Here is a 23,075-nt window from a genome sequence, read left to right as displayed (position 1 = left end):
CGGAATACATAAAAAAATATGGATGATTATATGTATTTTGAGGCATATAATCTATAGTTATGTGATGGGGGCGTTAGAAAATCATTACAATTACTCAAATATAAATTACTATTTATCTAAAAATTCAGTTGATCTCGAACGAGTTTGACTCGTTCGGCATCAGTGGTAAGTGGTAACAGAAACACATGTTCGAAGAATATTTTATTCTTCTTTGGTCCTTCAACATAAAGTAAGGTTGAACAATTTGCAGACAGAGAACTCTATCTGGAAACAAATACAACTCCCTTATTCAATTTCTCGCTCTTTCTAAAATATTTCTATAATTGAAAAAGACAACGCGACGCGTTACAGAATAATAACCAATTCTACTGTAACCCACCGACCCCGCCAAGAAGACTTTTCCTTCTCTAGGTTTTCCCTCTCACCTCAAAACTTCCGTAAATCGCTTCGGAACCCCTAATTTCTCTCGATCGATTATGTAATTTTGATCTCTGTTAATTGAATCATCATTGTTTCTTCGAGAAATTCTTTTGATTCTTGTATCGCAGAATTAGGAATTAGGGATTGGTACTTCCTCATGTTGATGGCGGATGACAATCCTGACTTCTGGTCAACTGTCGATTTCTCAACATCTGAAGATCAAGATAATTTCTCAATCGATATCGATTCGTTGTATGCAATTCTTTCAGAAGATTTGGATCCATCGCAAAATTATTCTCTGGTATGTTTGATCTTTCTTCGTTAACAGATTTTTAAAATTTAGTTTTTTTTTTTTTTTGGATTTTAATTAGGTTTAGTTTTTATCTGCTTTGAATTATGTGTGAAAATCATGTTTGAATCGTTTACTGAAATTGATCTTATTAGCTTTGTGGGAAACATTATCGTGTTTCTCTTATTGTTAGTGAAGATGCTAGTTCGTTTGTTTTTGGGAGCAAAATTGCAATCCGGACAGGTTATATAGATTGTAGGTGACGAAAGCAGATATTGGACAGTAGGGCAACTTGGATGATGGATCATATCTGATTTGTCCTTTAAATTGTGTTTATTTGGAGCTTTATTGGGTGATTCTCATGAAGAACTAGCATTGAAGTAACAACAGAGAATATTGTGGCTCAGATGATAGTTTTAATGTGGATTTTATTGTTGTTGTGGTGCGGTTCTGGCTAGCTCATTCTAGTGATGGTTTTTGGGTAACTTTATTAACTAAGTTGCTTTTATCATTGTGGTACTGCCTTCGTGGCTAAGTCATTCTTGTGGTGGTTGTAGAGGTTGATCATAGAACCTTATTAATTAATAGCATAAAGAAGGTTCTAACATAATGTTTCTTTAATTTGTTCATCTCCAAACAGGGGATTATTTTGACTGTCGAGGAAGAGTATGAGGCACTGCATAGGTTAAGTAACTCCTCTTTAAAAAAACTTTGAAAGTGGGTGCTGAGGACAATACCTGGAAGCTACTGCCTTGAGTCAATCAGGCAATTTCCTAGCACTTAGACACTAGTCGTGGAGGCGGGTTGATGAATTTGGAAAAAAAGAGGCAGTTTATGAAAACCCTGTTAACCCACAATGATAGTTTGATGCCGTGGTAGATATACCCCACCAAACTCAACCTTGCCCATTTAAGTATCGATACTTGATTTTGGGAAATAAAATTTTCCTCTCTAGGGAACTGTAGATCTCCTATTTTCATGGTGTTTCTCTATGCATCAGTTGTTTTATTGGAGAAAAACATGGGGGCTCTTACACTAGGGAATATTCTTGGTGTTGGGAGAACACATGTTAGATTATTGGGGTTATATTTTTCAGCATGGATCGGATGGATGTAGCCTTGTTTGAGTTTAAGATTTTAGCTCTTTTCAACTTTGCACACTTCGATGTTTCCCTGGACAGAGCCATGATTCTCTTGTAGTGGAGACAAACTATAGTTAACTATTAAGGTTGAGGAACTTGAAGATGATTGGTCTTGGGGAGAAAACTAAGGATTTTTTGTTAGAGGTTGAAGAAAAGGGTATTTAGGTTATTTCTAATTATTCTATGATAGAGGACTTAAGTCAAGGGAGCAATGTGATCAATTTAAAAACATAAGGTATCTCAAATATTCACCAAAAATGCCTAGATGTCCCCTTGACCTCGGTTTTGTCCAATAGATTAATACAAAATGATCTCATTACCCTCATCTTCAACCTGAAATAGAAAACCCTTTGATTTCTCTTCCCCATACCAGTCCAATCTCTTGGGTAAGTTTTTTTTTTCTATCCCTAGCCTTCGACCTTAAAATTAATCTACTTTAACTCTCAAACCTAAAAAACAAGATATGATTTTTGAATTAGAAGATGATGAGATTTTTTTGATAGAAAATTCTAGGGTTTCACTCTTTAAAAAAGAAGAAGAAGAAAAACTCTATTAAAACCCTAAACTCTCTCATTCTTTCTAATTAAACCTCCACTGTATTACATGCCATATTTAGGTACCCACATCTTGCTAATGATATTATGATTATGAATAACCTGTGTCGTCCACCCACTCTATGCCATGGATAAGATCAATTGTCTGTTGAGTTTAGACTTAGTATTCAATTACCTTATGCAGTCTTGTGGACTGTGGTTGTGAACTTATGAGCTTTACATTTCAGAAAGACTTAAATCATTTGAGAATGAGTCAAAATTGGATTAGTTGTTCATCATGCTATCTAGATAGGGTTCACATTATATACTACCATTAGAATGTGGACATTTTCATAAGAAGTTGTAATTAATTAATATTTTCATATTGGTGGAAGGGTTTAAAATCTGTCCTCGAGATATTATCACGGTCAGGAGAAAATCAAGATTTTTTCAACCAAGACAATCCCAAAACATTCAATGTTTTTGAAAAAAATGTTCTAACTGGTGTATTGGTTCCAATGTTGTACGGAAATTTCAAATATGATTGGAGGTAAGGTCTTGAGGGATGTGTTGTTTGTACTCTCTATTTCTCTCATTTTCTTTCCTTTTGAGTTGTTTATGTGGATCTCACATATTTTAGAGATGTAACAGTGTCCATAACAATCCATATTGACTTCTTATGAAAAATTGCGAACTGAACTTGTAGCTCAAGGAAAGAGGTTATATTAACAGAATTCACCATTATAGAATGTCAAAAGCATAAATATAATTGTGATCCCCTTTCTCGGTTTGTTAGAGCATTTAGAAGGAGAGAAGGATGTTCAAGGGGAAAGATTACTCAGTCTATGGCATCAATATTAGCATTTTAGGCCTAATATTCCTTTGCTGCAAACTTCATATGGAATTTAAGGGGCTATTTTTTTGAGGATTTTACTGTTAGGTGAGCTGGTTAGTACGGATATGTTGTTGCGATTTTGTTCCTTTGCCTTTTTTGTTTTGCTGTTGCTATGTGGTAGGCTTACTTGGTCCCTTTTGTGTGTGTTGTCATATAAATGCATATTGCACTTATGAAAAACATGATTATTATCCAGAAAAATAAATGGACATTAGAAGTTTATTATTAAATAATCCTTCAGACCTCCCTTTTTTGCCACCCTCTCGAACTGCCAAATATGCTTTGGTTTATGTTTGTAATCTGTTTAATATTTTTTTGATGAGTAATATTTTTTTCGTCAATAAATTTTTTAATGGATTTTAATGATCATCCCTGCCTTTGATTCTGAATAATATAGTGTTTCATTTACAGAATAGTTCAGAAGACTTATTATGTAAGGATTCTTTCCAAGGAGAGGCAGCTCCTGTTGAAGTCAACCATGTGAGGTCCTCCCAGACTCAAAATGGTAATCTGATTCTGACCACATGTTATTTATTGGTTGCATATGTTATTCTGCTAATATCGTTTTATTTACATAAAAGGTGGATCGGAGATGTCTGGATGAAGTTTTTGGGGAGACATTTGCAGCTATTTGTGTGTTAATTGTATTTTCTTGTAATTGATTCTAGGTATCCAAGAATATAAGGAAGCACCTCCAATGGGAGTTGGAGTATCAGGATCTTCTCTCTGGTATTCTTCAGATTACTCAGAGTTTTCAGATTCTAGGACAGGGATGGACTTGGATGGTTGGTTTGGGTTTCCAGAAAATCCAATATTTGATAATGGGAAGCCACTGCATATTGCCTCTCCGGTAAATAGCTGCTCTGCAAGCCTTGCACATTGGCTGCCAGTGTCGTATGCAGAACACGACACTTGTTCTAGTGAGAGGGTTGGAGGTTCTATGAATGCTCCTTTATATTGCAATACTGATATTAAAACAATACCTAGTGACATGCCAAATTGTAGTACCACTTTTAATTTTTCTGCAGGAGAAGATAACAAAGCCACTGGTTGTACAGACCATTTGAGTCTCATTCCTTTGAAGAGTGAAAATAAAGAATTCTGGCATGTGGGAGATCTTTATTCCAAATGTATGTCAAGCTTTTTGCTAGAAACACCACTCTGCTTTAGTATCCCCTTTTTTCTTTGCTTAAAAAAAAGTGAGTTTTTAGCTGGGGATACCTAGAAATTCAGTGTGTGTGCATGATATGGTTTGTATTGATTGAGTTGTTGATGACGGTAACTTGGTTTTTATAAATTGCAGGTGCTTCACATCAGACAATGATGGAGAAATCAGGTTTGCCTTTTGGAAATTATGGTGATGTAATTGGAAATAGCATGGAAGGCCTGGGAGGACTGGAAAGAAGCCCATGTACATCTACTGTTGAGGCATCTTTACCCAATGGAAGCAATCATGATTCTGACATCCATTGTGAACCAGGTAACCATTGTCCACCAGAACCCTTTTGTGGGTACTCTAGCATGATTGCTAACCCCTCAAGGCAATGCCTGCATGATACTTTTGATCTACCACTTATGCCCATTAAGGAAGAAAAGATGATTTACATAAAGGATGAAGTTAAAGATCAAGTGCTTGTATCTCATAATATATACACAAATGGTAAAACTAATTTGGCAGTGGAAACAGTAACCGGCGTGTCTGACTTGGAGGCATCCACGGTGGATTCAACTGATATAAATTATTATCCAGGAAAAGGTATCAAATGTGAAGCTAGTGCTTATTGTTCTCCAATTGGAAAAAACTCTTCTCGTGGTGTTGATGACGGGCCTTTGGCTGATGATCCCTCAAGAAAATTGTTGTCTGACATCCAATCTTTTGCATCCAGTAATAAGGAACTGGATTGTAAAGAGGATGCCCGAGAGGATCAAGTGTGTGCATCTAAAAGTGTATGTTGTAATTCTGTAAATGTCATTGATGAGGCAGTTGGTGGTGCTGATCGTGGTCTTTCTTCTAATCGTGCCTCAAGTAACTTGTTGTCTTCTACTCAGTCAGTAACTTCAAGTAAGAAGCTAAGAGTCAAGGCAGAAAGAAATGATAAATTGATTCCGTCTTCGAGCATGAGTTCGGATTCTTTGAAAGAAACTGGTGAAGTTGTTCAGAGTAACCCATCAGTTTACAAGTCCCATGTTGATGATGATGATGCTGATATATGTATCCTTGAAGATATCAGCCACCCTAGACATCCACCTCCGGCTGTGGTGCATGGAAAAACCATTGTTAGTTCACAACGTTCTGTATCTAGTGATCCTGTTTATCACACAGGCGTGGGAGGCACGAGGCTTAAGAGAAATGAAGAAAGTTTAACACTTCGGGTTGCATTGCAGGTGATCTCTATGTGCTTGCATTTATTTTTATTGCTTGCATTAGTGATGGTACCTAGCTAAGAGTCTTCTTGTAATCTTGTAGCCCTGTGTGTGCTTTCTTTGTTAATGAAGATTTGTTTGTTCATCTATGTGTAACTATTGTCAGATTCTCCTTTGTCTCTTTTATATCTTAAGTCTATCTCTGTTGACTTTTATTTTCTCCGCTTATAGTATTTTTACTTTTATTTTGTCTAGTGTTCATACGCATAACCCCGTGTCACCTACCTATGCGTGCGTTCTATGTATCCAACCCATAAGATCCACCCAACCATTGTTTAGACTTAGACTTGATTGTTACAACCTTATTTAAGTTTTAGTTTACCCCTAGAAATTTGAAGGAAAGATTTTTGGTATTCATTTGTCAACTACCAGCACGTGGTCAATGAGAAGCTTTAAGTTCTGGCATCGGTGGGAAGGCATGTTGCCTGTTAAGAGTGAAGAAAGGGATTTTGATTTTAGAGCTACATGGATTGAAAATGAAGTACCCAAACTGTATAAACTCTATTTCAACAGATGGTCCTTTATTTATTTATTTATAACAAACAGAAGTATATTCACAAGGAAAAGGAATTTACAAAAAGAGATTAGTTGACTAGATATTCTAGAATACTTGAATTGCTGTGTAGAGACGGGGTGACCACAATAGTTCTTAAAGCAAAATCGGGTTCTCAGCTAAATCTCTTTCTTCACTCTTAACAGGCTACATACCTTTCCACCGATATCTGAACTAAAAGCGTTCTAGATTGTGAGAGATCTATTGGTTTCAAGCTGTTAGGTTTCAATTAAACATGCAGACTGCATTAGTAACATACTTTGTAGAGACTGAAGGGCTGGTGAAACACGGGCAAGACAACATGAAGTTGATTAAAAAAAATGCTTGTATGTGTATGCACGTATGTCATTGGTAATATGACTTACTGCCTAATACACTTTTTGTTTTTGAGTGCCCATAACTTCTGCTCTGATATATGAATGCGATATGTGTCCAGTTGCAGATAAATGAGTTAAAAATGATACAATTATGTGGTGTAGATTTTAGAGCTACATGGATTGAAAATGAAGTACCCAAGCTGTATAAACTCTATTTTCAACAGATCTTCCTTTTGCTTTTTAACATATGGGATGGGTGGCAAATATCACTCGTCTGACATCAATATCGTATTTTTTCTCACTTTCTTTTTCTATCTATCTATTTGTTACAGTTAGGAATATAAGAGGGGGTATCAACAATTTTATAAGATCATGTTTTGGGCACAAGGTTGCTCAATCCCCCATATAGTGGATAGAAATTTTATTTGTTTCTCTTGCTTGGTAAAGAGTGGGCCAGGGAGAGTCAGGACCTTGAAGTTTGACTCTTGAGGTCCTTGTTTCTACCAAGGGGAGTCCATTGAAAAAACAAAAAAATATACGTCGCCACCCAAGACCAAGAAAGAGATACTAATCTTGGGAATATCTCTTCCATGTCCTTATGTCCTTATGTCCAAACATAGCATATTTTTGGACTAGATCTAGATATCCTTTGTACTGATTATTTTTGTTCATTCGGATTCATTTCCTTGTTGGCATTTTGTTTTGTTTGAATCCAATCTAAAATTGTGCTCATTCGTTCTTCAGCATCACTATGCTGGTGGTATACATAGTTTTACAGCGAAAAAGCGTTATTTATTTATTTATTTAAACCTGGAATATCCTCATTTCTACTTCAGGATCACTGTGTTGCTGTAACCAGAGTTGTTTATCATATATTTTAAAGACAAAAAAAAGGTTTATTTTTGTGTTTGTATTACATTTCAAGGAGGCAATTGTGTCTGACTATGTAAAACTATGTAGTGAGTTGGGACTAAGGTTATGATGGATTGCAGGATCTTTCTCAGCCTAAGTCAGAAGCTAGTCTACAAGATGGTGTTTTGGCTGTTCCCCTTTTGAAACACCAGGTTTGGGTTTGGTTTTTTGAGTTAGTTTATTTGGGAAGTTGAATTTAATATTTAATATACATTGTAGTTTATGAATACATACCCCTACATTTGAACCCCATGCAAGGGGGTTATAACCAATCAATGGGATTCACCCGGGAGATCTCCTCGGCCAAAATCTAACCCAATTGGGAAATGGTGACCGTCTATCACCCTCTTTAGGACCGTAAAAATAGCGGAAAGAACAAATTATCTTGAAATCAGGTGGACTGGATGGTTATAATCATCCAATTGGAATGGATTTTAGCTTAGCTGATTACCAAAAGGTATGCGTGGGATGGGCGTGTCTTGTGCGCCTGTAGTAATCCATGCGAGTGAATGTTTTATCTAAAAACCATCGTACAAGAGGAAGACCTTAAATCATCCCTGATTATTGGTGCAATTCGTATTTTATGCCTTCCAACCAATATATTTCTAAAGCAGCATTTCTGGACAGCGAATTGCTTTGTCATGGATGGTCCAAAAGGAGACGGCCAGCTTACACTGCTCTGGAGGAATTCTTGCAGACGATCAGGTTGATTTTCCTGTTCTATAAATTGACCTTTATTTGTTGCCGGATAATGATTGTAAGGGAATCGTGTTTCTTGGCTGACATATTCATTTTGTGCCAGGGATTGGGAAAGACAATATCAACAATTGCGCTTATACTTAAGGAAAGGCCTTCATCATCCAAAGTGAGTTCCATGGTTGTGAAGCAAGATGAATCTAAAGCTTTAAATTTGGACCAAGATGATTTTGGTGGTAGTGAAGTTCTTCAACTTGATGCCATAAATAAAGATGAAGATTCCGGTAATATTGTGGTGAACAAAAGTTTAGCGAAGAGCGAGAATGCTTATATGCTAGCAAGGGGGAGGCCAGCTGCTGGGACATTGGTTGTGTGTCCGACAAGTGTCCTTCGGCAATGGGCTGATGAGCTGCATAATAAGGTAACAAGAGAAGCTAATCTTTCTACCCTGGTATATCACGGAAGCAATCGAACAAAGGATCCTTTTGAGCTGGCCAAGTATGATGTTGTGCTTACAACGTATTCCATTGTAAGCATGGAAGTCCCAAAGCAGCCACTTGTTGATAAAGATGAAGATGAGAAAGGGAAGCCAGAAGGTCATGGTCTTCCGCCTATGGAACTGTCTTCTAGTAGAAAAAGGAAATATCCTCCAAATTCTGATAAGAAAAACCGGAAGGATAAAAAGGGGATGGATGGTGCGTTGCTTGAATCCTCAGCTCGCCCTCTTGCAAGGGTTGGATGGTTTAGGGTAGTATTGGATGAAGCCCAGAGCATTAAGAATCACAGAACTCAAGCTGCTAGGGCTTGTTGGGGACTTCGAGCCAAAAGAAGGTGGTGCTTGTCTGGAACGCCTATCCAGAATGCAGTTGACGATCTTTATAGTTATTTCAGATTTCTCAGATATGATCCATATGCTGTCTACAAGTCATTCTGTTCTATGATAAAGGTTCCAATTAATAGGAACCCAACTACTGGGTACAGAAAGCTACAAGCTGTCCTGAAGACAATAATGCTACGTCGTACAAAAGGTGACATCAGATATAAGATTTTTACATACCTCACTATATTTTGTTCTTTCGGTAATTGATAATACAAATCCTCTGTATATGCTAAAGTTTGATTTATTTGTCACCTTGTATCATATATCAATGCAAACTTCAGCTTCATATTCTCTTCAACCATTAGGTAGTTCTTGACCATCTGACCTTTATTTTGATTGTTGACTATAATCTTGCTGTCTGTCTTGGGGGATTTTTTACTTTGATAGTACAAATTTTATTAATAGAAAAGTGAGGATACATTGGACTAAGGAGGTGGAAGAGTTATGCCCCACCTCACCTCAAAACAAAAGCCTCAAACGATAACCCCTTACTCTCAATTTCCAACTTGGACTTTCTGAAGATGAGCCCCTTGATGTTGAGGATAATATTCTGAACATCTCACCAAGAGTAGGAATTTTCAGAATTTCTTTGGAGAGTCTCAATTCTCAAAGAAATCATTGTTTTACTTGGTCTCTTTTTGGGTTATTGGTCTTTTGGTTTGGCATGCTACCATTTGATTGTATTTTTCATGGAGAATTCAAGTGTTATTTTTATATTCTAGAGGTCACCAAATAATGTATTATATATTTGTAATGCAATAACATCTGCTTATATACTGGTAGTTGTTTCATGTAGGCACACTTATCAACGGGGAACCAGTTATTACCTTGCCTCCAAAAACTGTAGAATTGAAAAAGGTGGATTTCTCAAAGGAGGAAAGGGACTTCTATTCCAAACTAGAGGCTGACTCACGTGCACAATTCAATGTGAGTTTTTTTTCTGTTGGATTTCATTTTTCCATGCCTTGTATGCATGCAAGTTCTATAGCGCCGTGAAATTGAAATATTTTCATAAATTCATTGTTTTTTCTTTGTTGAGTGTTCTTTTAGTCTCATGACATGTAATGGGTTTGGGATTCCAATTTAAATTGGCTTAATGTGTGTATATGTCATCTCAGGCTTATGCTGCTTCTGGGACAGTCAAACAAAATTATGTTAACATTCTATTGATGCTCTTGCGCCTTCGGCAAGCTTGTGATCACCCTCATCTTGTTAAGGGATATGATTCTAATTCTGTTTGGAGATCCTCTGTAGAGATGGCAAAGAGGCTTCCTAGGGAGAAACAAATTGGTCTGCTCAATCTTTTGGAAGCTTGTTTGGAAATCTGTGCTATTTGTAATGTATGTGGTCATTCCTTACTTTCTTGTCCTTGTGTTTTATTTTTGGTAATATTTTTTTTGTTATCCAGTTCTTTTCCGGACAAATTCCTGATTATAACAGTAAATACATTCATACTGTAGACATGAGAATGACATTTGGCTTAGTGTTTCGTTTTATTCCTTCTAATTTAGGTAGAATTTTATATGGATAATGGTCTCTGTTGTTTTCAGTGTATGAAAATTATATTTGGAATTTAACTTATTTCTCTGAAGTTGTAACTATATATACACAATTGGTTCATCTCCCTTTGTCTCAAGTTGGGGATTAAACTTCAAGCTTTAAATCCTAAAATCATTGAGATGGATGCATTTAATATTTTTTCAAGGGTTAAGGGAATTCCTTCATTATTGTGGGAGTAGTGAGATGCTTTCTCACTTTTTTTCCTCTTTCCCATCCTTTGTGTTTTTTGGGCATTCTACTCCCCTGAAAGAAATTATCTGTTTTATTATTATTAATAAAAAAAGGACACATCTCCTTCCTGGGAGGCTTTTGTCAAAGGAAGGTGAATTATGGTTTGTCAAAGGGAGGTGAATTATGGTTTGGTTTCTTATTGCGAAAGAAAGCTTGGTTTCTGGGTTTCATATAATAAATCATTAATCTATCCCTAAAAAAGTCATTAATCTATGTTCTAACTCCTAAAATAATTCAAAATAAATTAATTTATAATATATATATATATATATATATATATGGGTCGGGCTCCGTAGACACATAAAGCTACTCATAAAGCTACAACATTTTTGTCTTATATGGTTAAAAAGGTTCAGAATGGGCTGATTTTTGGTGAGGATGATCTCTGTGGTGAGGGGATCATCCTTGCAAAAAATCATTCCATTCCAACACTTCTAACCCCATCAAAAGTGATTTACAAAAATTGGACAGTCGAAAATTTTTTAACTTGTAAACATGGGGCTAGAAGTTTCATAATGGGCTGATTTTTGGCAAGGATGATCTCCTCACCATAGAGATCATCATCACAAAAAATCAGCTCATTCCAAACATTTTTGCCCATATAAGACAAAACACGTTGTAGCTTTATGAGTAGCTTTATGTGTATACGGATCCTAATCCTATATATATATATATATATATATATATTATTATATAAGGGTCTGGTTGTTGCCTTCTCGGTTTGGTTTGATTCTATACGAGCCTTGAACCGAGAACCAAACCAAATTGATCAGTTCTCCATTTTCTTAACCTAGAACCAAGCCGCAACATGTTCCAAACCGAACCAAACCAGCCCAAAGCAATCAATTTGGTTTGGTTCTCCATTTGAACCGAACCAAGTTGCACCCCTAAGTCTAGCATATATCTTAGCTTACACGTGGTGAGAATGACATTTTATCTGTTGATGTATTTGTAGGATCCCCCTGAAGATGCTGCTGTTACAATCTGTGGTCATGTTTTCTGTAATCAATGTATCTGTGAACACCTAACAGGTGATGATAACCTCTGCCCCGTGTCCCAGTGCAAGGTTCATCTGAGTGTAACTTCAGTGTTTTCCAGTGCCACATTAAAAAGTTCCCTGTCTGATCAGCCTGACAGTTCTACTTGTCTTGTTGAGAAACTTGAGCCTTGTCCAGAGAGTCTATCTAATTCTTCCAAGATCAAAGCTGCTCTTGAGGTCCTGCACTCATTATCGAAACCATGGGATGGTACCTCAAAAGATAGCTCTTTGAATTCTGTCGATGAGGTTGCCAGGTGTCCAGGTAATACATCTGATTGTCGTTCAGTGGGAGCTTGTAAAGATTTCCCTGAAGAAATACATGTCAACTCAAAAAAGGTTTCAGAGGATTCAAGTACTAAAGTATCAGAGAAAGCACTTGTCTTTTCACAGTGGACAAGGATGCTGGATTTGCTTGAAGCTCATCTGAAAAATTCTTCAATACAGTACAGGAGACTGGATGGAACAATGTCTGTTGTTGCTAGAGATAAAGCTGTAAAGGATTTTAACACCCTTCCAGAGGTTTGATTCTGAACCCCTTTCCATCTCTTCTAAGTTCATAATTTTATTAGATTTGTGAAGATCAATATTCCATAGCTTTAATTTTTAAATTAGATTCCTCATTGTTTGTGACAGGTTACTGTTATGATAATGTCTTTGAAAGCTGCAAGTCTTGGGCTGAACATGGTTGCAGCTTGTCGCGTGGTTCTTTTGGATCTGTGGTGGAACCCTACAACTGAAGATCAAGCAATTGATAGAGCACATCGAATTGGACAGACTCGTCCTGTTACTGTTTTGCGGTTAACTGTGAAAGATACGGTTGAAGATCGCATATTAGCACTTCAGGTATCCTTTGCCCCCACCTGCCCTTCAATATTTTGGGTGATTTAGACACCCGTCTTCTTTTTGGTGAATATTTGAGATACCCTGTGTTTTCAAACTGACGACATGCTCCCTTTGACCTTGTTGCCCCCCTCCTTAAAATTTTTTTTTTTTATTGATTTAAACACCCCTCTACATTTTGGTGACTATTTGAGATGCCCCGTGTTTCCAAAGTGATGACACGGAGATGTGCACTGAGATTAGCCGTCTGTCAAAGTCAAGAGGCCCCACTCATGGGCAGCTGACTTGCTTCTTCCTCTCTTTCAAATCCTTCTTGCTTTGTTAATTATATTGCTTACTATAGAGGTTGAAGAGCTTGAAGAAGAATGGTTTTGGGAAGAGAATCAAAGGGTTTTTGGTTTCAGGTTGAAGATGAGGGTATTGAGGTCATTTTGCATTAATCTATTAGAGAAGACTGAGGTCAAGGAGGCATATCAGGGTTTCAGTGAAGATTTGAGATACCCTATGTTTTAAACTGATGACATTTCCCCTTGATTTAGATCTAAATGCCCTTTTCTTCAACCTTTTAATTAGAAAACCCTTGAATTTTCTCCCCAACCACCCCCTCTCCCCACACGCAGACAAGCCTCACTTGTTTCACTATTTTTAATATAAAAAAAAAAATTCTTCTGCCTGATTAATTTATGATACGTCAAAAGGTTCAAGGTTGAAAATATGCATTTATTAACATGTTCATAGCTTCATTTGCTTCATGTGGCAAAATACGTTCTTCCTCTCCAGTGAATTGGTTTGGAGCATCACTCCAGAGAGCAATTTCTTAAAATAACTATAGTATACACTTTCCTATTTCTCTGTTGTATGGTTCTCTAGTGTAGGAGTCTAGGAATGTCATTGGGTTGGTTAAACCTAAATAAATCATTGACTTCCCTTGACACTGCGCTCAACACTGCGATGATGTGGCAGTGGGCAAAGAATCATATATTTTTTCTTGAGATAAAAGACAACAATCCATGGTTCTTTATCCACTGCCACATCAGCATTTTCTGAAGACATGATAAACAGACGCTCTAAAACTGACGCTACACTCTCTGACGTGACATGTGAACAAAACCATAGATCTTTTTTCCTTGTGTATCCCGATGAAAAAGATCTATGGTTCTGTGAATTGCCAGGTCAAAGAGTCAGTTTATCACGGCTCTTTCCTAAAACATTAGTTCCAGTTCTTATTAGTGTTAGGTAGAACTCTTGGAAACCTTGCAATACCTGATAAGATAGACAATTATTTTTGAATGAAAAAAAACTAATATTTGATTTTCTGGGGGGCAGCAAAAGAAGAGAGAAATGGTTTCTTCTGCATTTGGCGAAGATGAGACGGGAAGTCGTCAGACTCGTCTTACTGTGGATGATTTGAAATACCTGTTTATGGTGTGATTTGGGCACTTTTAGGACTAAGTTTTTACCCATATTGGTTGTTGACCAACGCAACACAGCACACCTTTTACCTAAAGAAATTTCTGTGCCATGGATCTTGGTGGAAGCTCATTTAATTTCTAAAGAGGGTTCAGAGGCAGCATTTTGTCAGCAGTAGCAGTAGCGGCGGCACTAGAGGTTGTCTTTGGAGCAGCTCATTTTTTTTTCGTGATGTGAGGAATTAGGAAAAATAGACGCAACGGCTGAGTAGATATAAATTGGGTCAGAAAGCAAAAATTCTTGGTTTCAGATTTATCCAGCACAGCAGATAATGTGGATACTGTTGGAAAGAATCTACATGGTTCATCTCTCTCAATTGTTCTTGCTAACACATTGTTTCGGATTTTCTTGAGTATTAAGTCCTACAGAGAAAGATGCAAAGTTTAATAGATATTGTTTTTGGAAGTGTAAATCATATCATTCCATTCTTATTTTCTGATTCAAAGAAAAGCTGCTTCGAGAAAGTTTCAATGTAATAGCTAATGCATTTGATTAAAAGTCATCTTTTTTATTTCTTGGAGTTTAATATTGCTGTTTCATTTCGATTCAATTTCTCAAAAACCTTGGTGTCGGGAACCAATGAAGGATGAATCTTGAATGTGTAATTATGTATGGTGAGATGTGGGAATCCTCTTTTGTGTATATCATATCAAGGGGTCAAGATTGCTTGACTCGTAGAAAAAACACATGATCCCAACTATTTAAATATAAAATTTAATAATTATAAAATTTAATAATTGAGATTTATTCTCGGGATAAGTATCTGAGATGTGTTATCAAGATACACATAAATCTCAACTATTAGATTTTGTATTTAAATGGTTGAGATCATGCCTTTTCTCACTAGTCAACAGACCCCAGCCCAATAAGTAATATATTGGTTTGCAGATAGGAGTTCTCTTAAAATTTAGTAAATCAACATGATATTACCAACATTTTAATTTTAAATTTGTATTTGTATTTATTTATATTTTGATGCATATAATGTAAAATTGGAATATAGAATCAAAATCAAAATCGATAGTGACCCTTCAATAATTCAATCCACGTACCATTTTTCTTAAATGAGAACAAATACGATCACAAAAAGGCCAAACCAAGACCTGAATAATTTGAATGGCTTACAAAAATTGGAGACAGCCATACAAACAAAATTAATTGCTTGTAGAAGGGGAATTTATCTAGATTCAACCACTCGTCCTTCTATAACCACATATATGCTCTACTGTTAACCCAAATGGGTCCACCACTTGCAGATATCAAATAGGTGTGGTTGGCTACATGGGACCCACATAATGTGGTTTCCTTTTCAATTTTGCTGCCTCTCTTCCCCCATAATAACAACAAAATTCGATAATTATTTGGCGGCCTTTAATTGGATTAGTTCGTATAAATTCAGAAACATTTTTTTTTGTCAAAAAATTGAAAATTTTATTAGCGGAATTGGGTTTTGAAGTTTTGTTTTCAAAACCCATTATCTTCAACCTCCCTAAAAATCCTACCTTTTTTGTCGACCCTGAATGTTGAAAAAAAATTAAAAATTCGAGAGTTATTGGTAAAACACAAATTAATTTGTTGGTTTGTCTATTTAATCCATGAATCATTCGGAGAATTTTGTGACTATGCTTCCACCTAATACATCAGAGGAGCCTACATATCTCCAATCAATCCCATAAGCCTTGAAGTCAATGTAATATACCAATGGGCTGGGCCATATATGGTCTGTAAACTAATCGTCCCTCGTTATACTAGCCCCAGCCCAACTTGTCTAATGATTGGGTCGGCCAAATAAATTACCTATGTCGAACCCAATCGACCTCCAAATATTCGGGCGAGGCCAACCTTCAAATTTTCAGATAAATTATATTAGAAATTACCAGGCCGATCATAGCTCCCAAGTTCAAACCTAAACTTGAATTGGGTCTCTCTCGGCCAATCCCATTACTATCCAAATCAGGTCCAAGAAGGAATGGGCTGGGTTAATGAAAGGCCCATTTAGTAACTGGGTTGCGATTTAGAAACACTTCCTTCCCGCATATTCTACCAAGTAATTTCATCTTTTTCTTAACTTTTGTTTTTCTTCCCACAGAGTGCCATGTGGCCCGATAAGCAAAGAACGTTTGATCTGGAATTTTCGTCTCTTTATTGTGGACGCCATAAATTATCCGAAAATTATTTTTTCATGCTTCTCGGCTCATTATATTAAAATGCTCTTCTGATTTCCAGCCACTTTTATTTGTCTTGGATGACTAGATTTTTCCTTGTTAATTTAAAAAATTACGCTTAAAATCCCTCTCTCAAGAACTCACGACTCTTCTTCTCCTACTCGAAGAAAAACAACATACGAGCGATTGATTTCAGAATCTCTTGTTCGTTTGTTTGTTTTTTTCTTCCGAAAAGCACAAGATCCATGGCTTCTGTAAATAGCATCACAACCCAGAGATTTCTTCTCATTACAAAACCCATTAGAGAATTAAAGTCTCCAACTTTCAATCTCCCTGTAAAGGGTCTCTCTGGTTCGTCACTCCAAAGTTTCTTTAATTTCAACAGATCGAAGAATTCGAGTAACTTAAGAAGAAAGAGAGATTGGGTTATTGGGTCTGTCGCAGAAGATTTGGATTTGATTCCAGTACAGAGTAGTGATTCTACGGATCAACAAGAAGGAGTTGTAGCTCGAATTGAAACAGAAAGTGAAGGAGAGAGAGAAAATTCGATTCAAGTTGGTGGGTTTGTTAATGAAGGAAGATTCTCGTTTGAGGGAGCTGGAGAGTTTCAGGGTCTCTCTTCTTCTTCGATTGTTTCTTCAGAGGGGAAAGGAGATGTAGAGGAAGATATCGTGAAATTGATCGATAGGACGATTAATGCGACTATTGTTCTTGCTGCGGGGACTTTCGCCATCACTAAATTGCTCACCATTGACCAGGATTACTGGCACGTAAGTGATCTATTCTTTTGTTTTTGTGGATTTTAAGTGGAAATTTGAGATTTTGAAGACATGTTTTAAGATCAAATTGTTCAGTTATTTGTTGGTGTCTAGAGGCATAATTGGATATGGGTTTGCATTTTTGATTGTTATTGGAGGAAATGGTTTCAGTTTTAAGGAATTTGGAGTTTTTTCTTGGATTTTTTTGATTGGTATTTGTGATGTTGAAGACAACCGGAGCTGACCATCATTTATTTTTTATTATTACTATTAAATTCTATGCGTTTTTCCCCCTTATGTGCAGGAGATTGAGTTATTAATTGTTTTTGTTGGGATTCTTTTGTTATTTATGCGAATCTCTTTTTGGGATTCTTTCCTTGAAGTTTGATTTTGATGTTCTTTTCTTTAGATATGATAATGCTTTAGTTCATTTCATGGTGAGGCTTGGGCATTCTTGATTGTGGCTTGTTGCCTTTCATTGGTTTTAGCTGCAAATTTTTCCTTTTCTTCTCTTGAAATTGTCGAATGGGAAATTATGATTTTGGTTGTATTATGTTCAAATGCTGTAAAATTCTGTTCTTTGCTTGTTTATTTGGATGAATTGGTTGTGTGTGTACATGCTCTCGCACGTGCACATGATGACTTTTTTTGGATTAAATATTTTTAACTCGTAATGGTATTTTTTGGGGTTCTTCCTTGGGCCTTGCAGATGGGATTTTCAAACGGTACTTCATATCTTGTCTGGATTTTTTGTATTTTTATTTTTTGAGTGTGTTTATAGATTAAATATTTGTTTGTATAGAGTTTTCCTTCATTTATTTGCAAGGCGGGGGCTGTTCGATTTAGATTTGAATCATGCTACGTAGGGTTGTTAGTTCTGATTTACTTTTCTTCAAGTTTTCTTTGATTCCTAAATATCAGATTCCCTGGAAATGTGAACTAAAATTGGGATCTTGATTTGAGTTTGTAAAAAAGAACTTAATTGTTGCTATATTTTGTTTGTTAGGCTCATTTTTTTTTTTGTTTCCATTTTAGGGATGGACCATTTTTGAGATACTAAGATATGCACCCCAACACAACTGGATTGCTTATGAGGAAGCTCTAAAAACGAATCCTGTTTTAGCTAAGATGGTGATTAGTGGGGTTGTCTACTCTCTCGGAGATTGGATTGCACAGGTAATCACATATTTAAAGGACTCCTCCGTTTCCTAGGCATTAATTTTTTATTTTATTTTATTTTTACATGTGTCTTATTGATATACTACCGATTTGTAGTGCTATGAAGGAAAACCTCTTTTCGAGTTCGACCGAGCACGCATGTTCAGATCGGGCCTTGTTGGGTTCTCTCTTCATGGTTCCATTTCTCATTATTATTACCAGTTTTGTGAGGTAATTATCATGGTTGAATTATTTTCTAGAGGTGTTCATTCCAACTTAAAAATTGATTTCCAAGGAAGGGCTGAAAAAAATTCTGTTTCTTTTCAGGCTCTTTTCCCATTCCAGGACTGGTGGGTGGTTCCCGCTAAAGTTGTGTTTGATCAAACGGCATGGGCAGCAGTTTGGAACAGCATCTACTATGTGGTATTGGGTCTCTTGCGTTTCGAATCCCCAGCCAGCATTTTTAGGGAACTAAGGGCGACCTTTTGGCCTATGCTGACAGTAAGGATTTTCTTCTCCTCTATATATTTTTACTCTTTAACATATTTTCAGATGCCAACCGATCCACTCATCTGCAAAAGTGGACATAGGGTGAGAATCCAGTCAAATTAGAAAAAAAAAAATTGTGGACATTTTTTTTTTTTTTTTTCAAAAAAATTGTTTGACCTCTTTTTTGGAAATTTTTTTTCTTTTGATGGGTAAGCTGGACTTGAACTCACGACCTCAAAGTTGCTTTGCAATGTGTCAAACCAACTAAGCTATGGATCTAAGCCTTGGACGGTTTTCAATAGAGTGAGAGAGGTTTCTTGGTTACTGTTTATTGGATTATGTTGATTTTTATGTAAAACTAGGAATCTCCTCTGGGACCCATCATATGATTGGTTTCAAGTTTGCATGGGTATGGTACAGTTAACGAAGAGAGGAATTGTTTCTGTGTGTGTGAGATGTATCCTAGATTCCAGATTTGAAGCATTTTGAGTTACTTTTACCTATTAAAAAATCGAGTTTCTTTCCAGTTGGAACACAAGCTTATTTGTATCTCAATTGCTTCTTGTCTATCCTTGTCAGCAGTCTTATTCTGATTGTTAGAACCAAAGATAATGATTCCATTTCTCCACAACTCATTTAAGCGCTTTTAAATTGATATAGTCAAATTTGATGTAATGTGAGGAGATTTTGTTCAAGATGGCTCACAATGGTACTCAGTTCTTATAATAGTTGACAAGGCTCAAATAAGTGACACAAGTATTTGAAATTTGCGAGTATTTAAAATATTTGATGAATTCAGAATAGAAAATGGAATTTTCCGTTGACCAGGTTTCTCGATATGTTTACTTTACAGGCAGGATGGAAGCTGTGGCCTTTTGCTCACCTTATTACCTATGGTGTGGTCCCGGTGGAACAAAGGCTTCTTTGGGTCGACTGTGTGGAGCTTATCTGGGTGACCATACTCTCTACGTAAGTCTGCAGTCTGACACGTTAAATTGTGTCAAAAGTATAATAATCATGGAAGGGGTCATGCCATTCACACTGATGTTCTCTTTTCCTTTTTTCTTTTCTAGTTATTCGAACGAGAAATCAGAAGCAAGGCATTCTGAAGCATCATTGGAGACAAATTCTATTCAATCAATTGGTCCTTCTGAGGTACATGGCGATTTTGTTACTCGGACATCTCTTTGTATATAATGGCTAGCATAATAGAATACTAATGCGCTTAAAAAAAAAATTTCCCCTTTTTTTTCTTGACTAATGTCATCTACTTTTGGGTCCCTCTAATCAGGAGTAAATGAAGAGAGGAGTATGTTGATTCTGTGCTGTTCGTGTAGTAGAATGAGTGAAAGACCCCTATGGTCTTTAAGATGGATTGTCTTGAAATCAAAATGACGATGATTGGGGAAATACAGTGGGGCCAACCTCATCGGTTCATCACGTGCTTCCCTTGGGTACTTGTATGTATATGTAAATTTCACAATTTTATCTGCATGTATCAAGAATAACTATGATGTGATTCTAGAGATCAAATGTATAGGAAGAGGTTCCTTAATAACATACAGAGAGATTTCCCAACTTGTCCCATTTCCAAAATCGTTAATGTAATTACCTAGCACGGTTTTAAGTCACAGACGAGACCTAGATGAATTGGGTCACTGTGACGTGCTCTTCTCATTGGCTTATCCAATATCCGAAACGTAAAAGGGTGTTTGAAGGGTTTCTCCTTGAGTTGGTTGGTGATGAAGTGAAAATTTTGGAGGGCAAAAGGTTAGGATTCTTTTGATCTTTTCGGGGTTTTGTCTCACTAGTCTTGCACATCCTTGCTCCTTGACAAAGTTTATGGATGGGATTGTCACAATTTATGGTTTGGACACGTTTAATGGAATTTGATTAAAAACCCAGTTCAAATACCTTTTCAAGTTGAAGGTCTTAAAAGAACGAGAGAAAGACCCAAAAGAACGTTGATGGAGATGGCGAAAACAGGTGGGAGTTCACTTTCAAATAACATTAGGCTTGGCTTTTCAGGATAGAGTAGAATGAAAGAATGTGTCAGACTTCAACTCTTTCGACTTCTTGTTATTGAAAGTTATTTAAAGAGAATTCTCATGCATTATGGAATGTGGAATTTATCCTTAAACATTTTTATATTTTTATATAATCTATAAAAAAAAAATGTGATTCTGAGAAGAATCACAATCATAGTAATATAATTAGATTCTCGTGAATTAACAAGTGTTTGGAGGGGGGTGTTTTTTAATTTTTGGCCCTATACTTTCTTGAGTAAAAAAGCATATTTTGTGGATACCTGGCTTATGGATTTACACAAAAACAAGAAGCTAAAACTGGCCTCGACTCTGCTTTTGGCTTATTACTTTGTAGGAAGCTAGATGGTACAGAAATTACAAGATTTTTTTTTATAAGTATAAGATTATATAAATGAAGAAGAGAAAAAGGGGGAGGCTGAGATAGCCCCCAAACAACACACGAGAATCAACCAAAAAAGAAAGAAAGCAAAAATAAAGAAACAATACAAGGATTGACACTAGTTGTCATAGATGGAATCCCAATTAAATAAGAAGTCTTGAAAGTGCACTCCCTCAAACGCTTTGTTCATCTTGGACCAAAGGAACAGGAGCCCAATAATCTCTAAAGTCACTGATGATTTGTGACTATAAATGACGAAGGAAAAGCGATAGTACTCGTAATTTTGAAGATTTTGACATAACTTTTGATATATTATGACAATTTTTTGCCCTATCAAATGAAGAATGATACATCATATAATTTTGAAGATTGTCCAAGTTACTTCAAAATTATGAGTATCATTCTTCTTACTTCGTTCGAATTAATTGAAACTTCATTTAAATCTTAGAAATTATGAGTATATCATTCGTCGTACTTGCTTGCAATACTCACCTTTACTTTAAAACAACTATTTACACACACCTAATAAATGTACTTGAACTTAAATTGCTTATTTCACCAACCTAAAGGTACTTAATCATTTTTCTTCTTTTTCTCCTCTTCTCTTCTTCTGATGTTACTTATTTTTCTTATCCTAACACTTGCAATCGAGTTGATACCATTCACATGAGAAAGTTTTGTTCAATAGCTATTTATCGAATCGGTTTTGTAATGTTTGATCTAAATTTATTGAATAAAATATTTCAAAAAATCTTCAAGTTCTTTAGTTTAAAATCATCACTTTAAGATTTTAATAGTGATTTTTTCATTTACTTTGATGATTAAATGTAAAAAAGTAAAAAATAAAAATAAAAATTTAAAGAAATAAAATAATTTGAAAAAAAAAACCCCCCTAAAATCTAATCTCCATTGATTCAATCTCACACAAAACTAAAAAAGATATGAATATGAAGAAAAAGATGAGAGGAGGAAGGAAGAAAGAAGTGGATTTTGAGTTTTTTATTTGGTAGGTGATTGTGTGTGCAATAAGCAAAAACAAAAGGTTAAAATAAATTTACTCTATTTTTTATATAACAAAAATCACTTAAGCGGGTGCAAATGGTCACTTTGGTGTGTGCAAACACAGGCTCTCGTGAGAATGAATCACAATTTTCTAAGGGTATGTTTGATTGCATGGAAAGTCACTTTCCATGAAATTTGAAATCCATGGAAAATTAGTTGTGGAAAATAGGTAGGGTTGGAAAATCAAATTCCATTGTTTGATTTCACTTGGATAAAATCATGGAAAAAATATGAGAAAAAAGAAGAAGAGGAGAAGGAGGAAGAAGATGGGAGGAGAGGGAGAGGAAGAAGAAGATGACGAGGAAGAGGGAGGGGGGAGGATGCGGCGACGGCGACGGTGGTGAAGATGACGACGGCGATGGCGACGACGACGGCGGTGACGACGACGGAGGTAAGTGAGGAAAATGGGGGAGAACGTGGTGGCGGAGGAGGTGAGGGATGAAAAAGAAGAGAGAGAGAGAAGGTGGTCGGAGACGAAGTCGACGGCGCCGACGATGGTGACAACGGCGATGACAACGACGGCGAGGTTAGTGTAATGGTGGTGGTGGTGGTAGGGAAGAATTGATGATGAAAAATATGGGTGGGAAAGTGAAATCCATGATTTAGTGGGCTTTTTGAATGGGGTGGAAAATGAATTTTCATTTCCATGTGCAATCAAACACTTAAAAATTGTTATTTTCCATGGAAATTGATTTTTCACCCTATTTTCCATGTGCAATCAAACATACCTTAAGTACTTTATTTAGAGAGTTGCTATTGCCACACCAATAATGTGCAATTCTTAGGTGATTTGTATAGGAATTGGTGAGACATTAG

General features: G+C 36.3%; 2 protein-coding genes across 4 annotated transcripts; both read left to right on the top strand.

Moving 5' to 3' along the window:
- The first annotated feature begins 235 nt into the window (after positions 1-235).
- On the top strand, positions 236-14,717 carry LOC147390394 (helicase-like transcription factor CHR28). Of its 3 annotated transcripts, none has more exons than XM_086417441.1 (13): positions 236-721; positions 3,690-3,783; positions 3,947-4,213; positions 4,307-4,408; positions 4,582-5,663; positions 7,565-7,636; positions 8,112-8,189; positions 8,287-9,208; positions 9,857-9,987; positions 10,179-10,400; positions 11,807-12,409; positions 12,524-12,733; positions 14,057-14,717. In XM_086417441.1, the coding sequence occupies exons 1-13, from the start codon at positions 578-580 to the stop codon at positions 14,159-14,161; spliced, it is 4,032 nt and encodes a 1,343-aa protein (XP_086273567.1). In that variant the 5' UTR covers positions 236-577; the 3' UTR covers positions 14,162-14,717. The 3 variants fall into 3 exon arrangements, with proteins under 3 accessions (XP_086273567.1, XP_086273568.1, XP_086273566.1); XM_086417442.1 differs by having other exon boundaries at positions 3,947-4,408; positions 4,582-4,758; positions 4,966-5,663; XM_086417440.1 differs by having other exon boundaries at positions 3,947-4,408.
- Positions 14,718-16,445: 1,728 nt separating this feature from the next.
- Positions 16,446-20,348, top strand: LOC147390393 (uncharacterized). Its single transcript, XM_086459444.1, has 7 exons — positions 16,446-17,135; positions 18,159-18,299; positions 18,399-18,512; positions 18,609-18,782; positions 19,624-19,739; positions 19,844-19,925; positions 20,062-20,348. Exons 1-7 carry the CDS (start codon positions 16,611-16,613, stop codon positions 20,065-20,067), a joined length of 1,158 nt encoding a protein of 385 aa, XP_086315570.1. The 5' UTR covers positions 16,446-16,610; the 3' UTR covers positions 20,068-20,348.
- The last annotated feature ends 2,727 nt before the right edge of the window (positions 20,349-23,075 follow it).

Source organism: Akebia trifoliata, chromosome 11 (genome assembly GCF_017979445.1).
Source record: "Akebia trifoliata isolate Shusen 1 chromosome 11, ASM1797944v1, whole genome shotgun sequence".
NCBI lineage: Eukaryota > Viridiplantae > Streptophyta > Magnoliopsida > Ranunculales > Lardizabalaceae > Akebia > Akebia trifoliata.
This window is presented reverse-complemented; position numbering and strand designations above follow the sequence as displayed.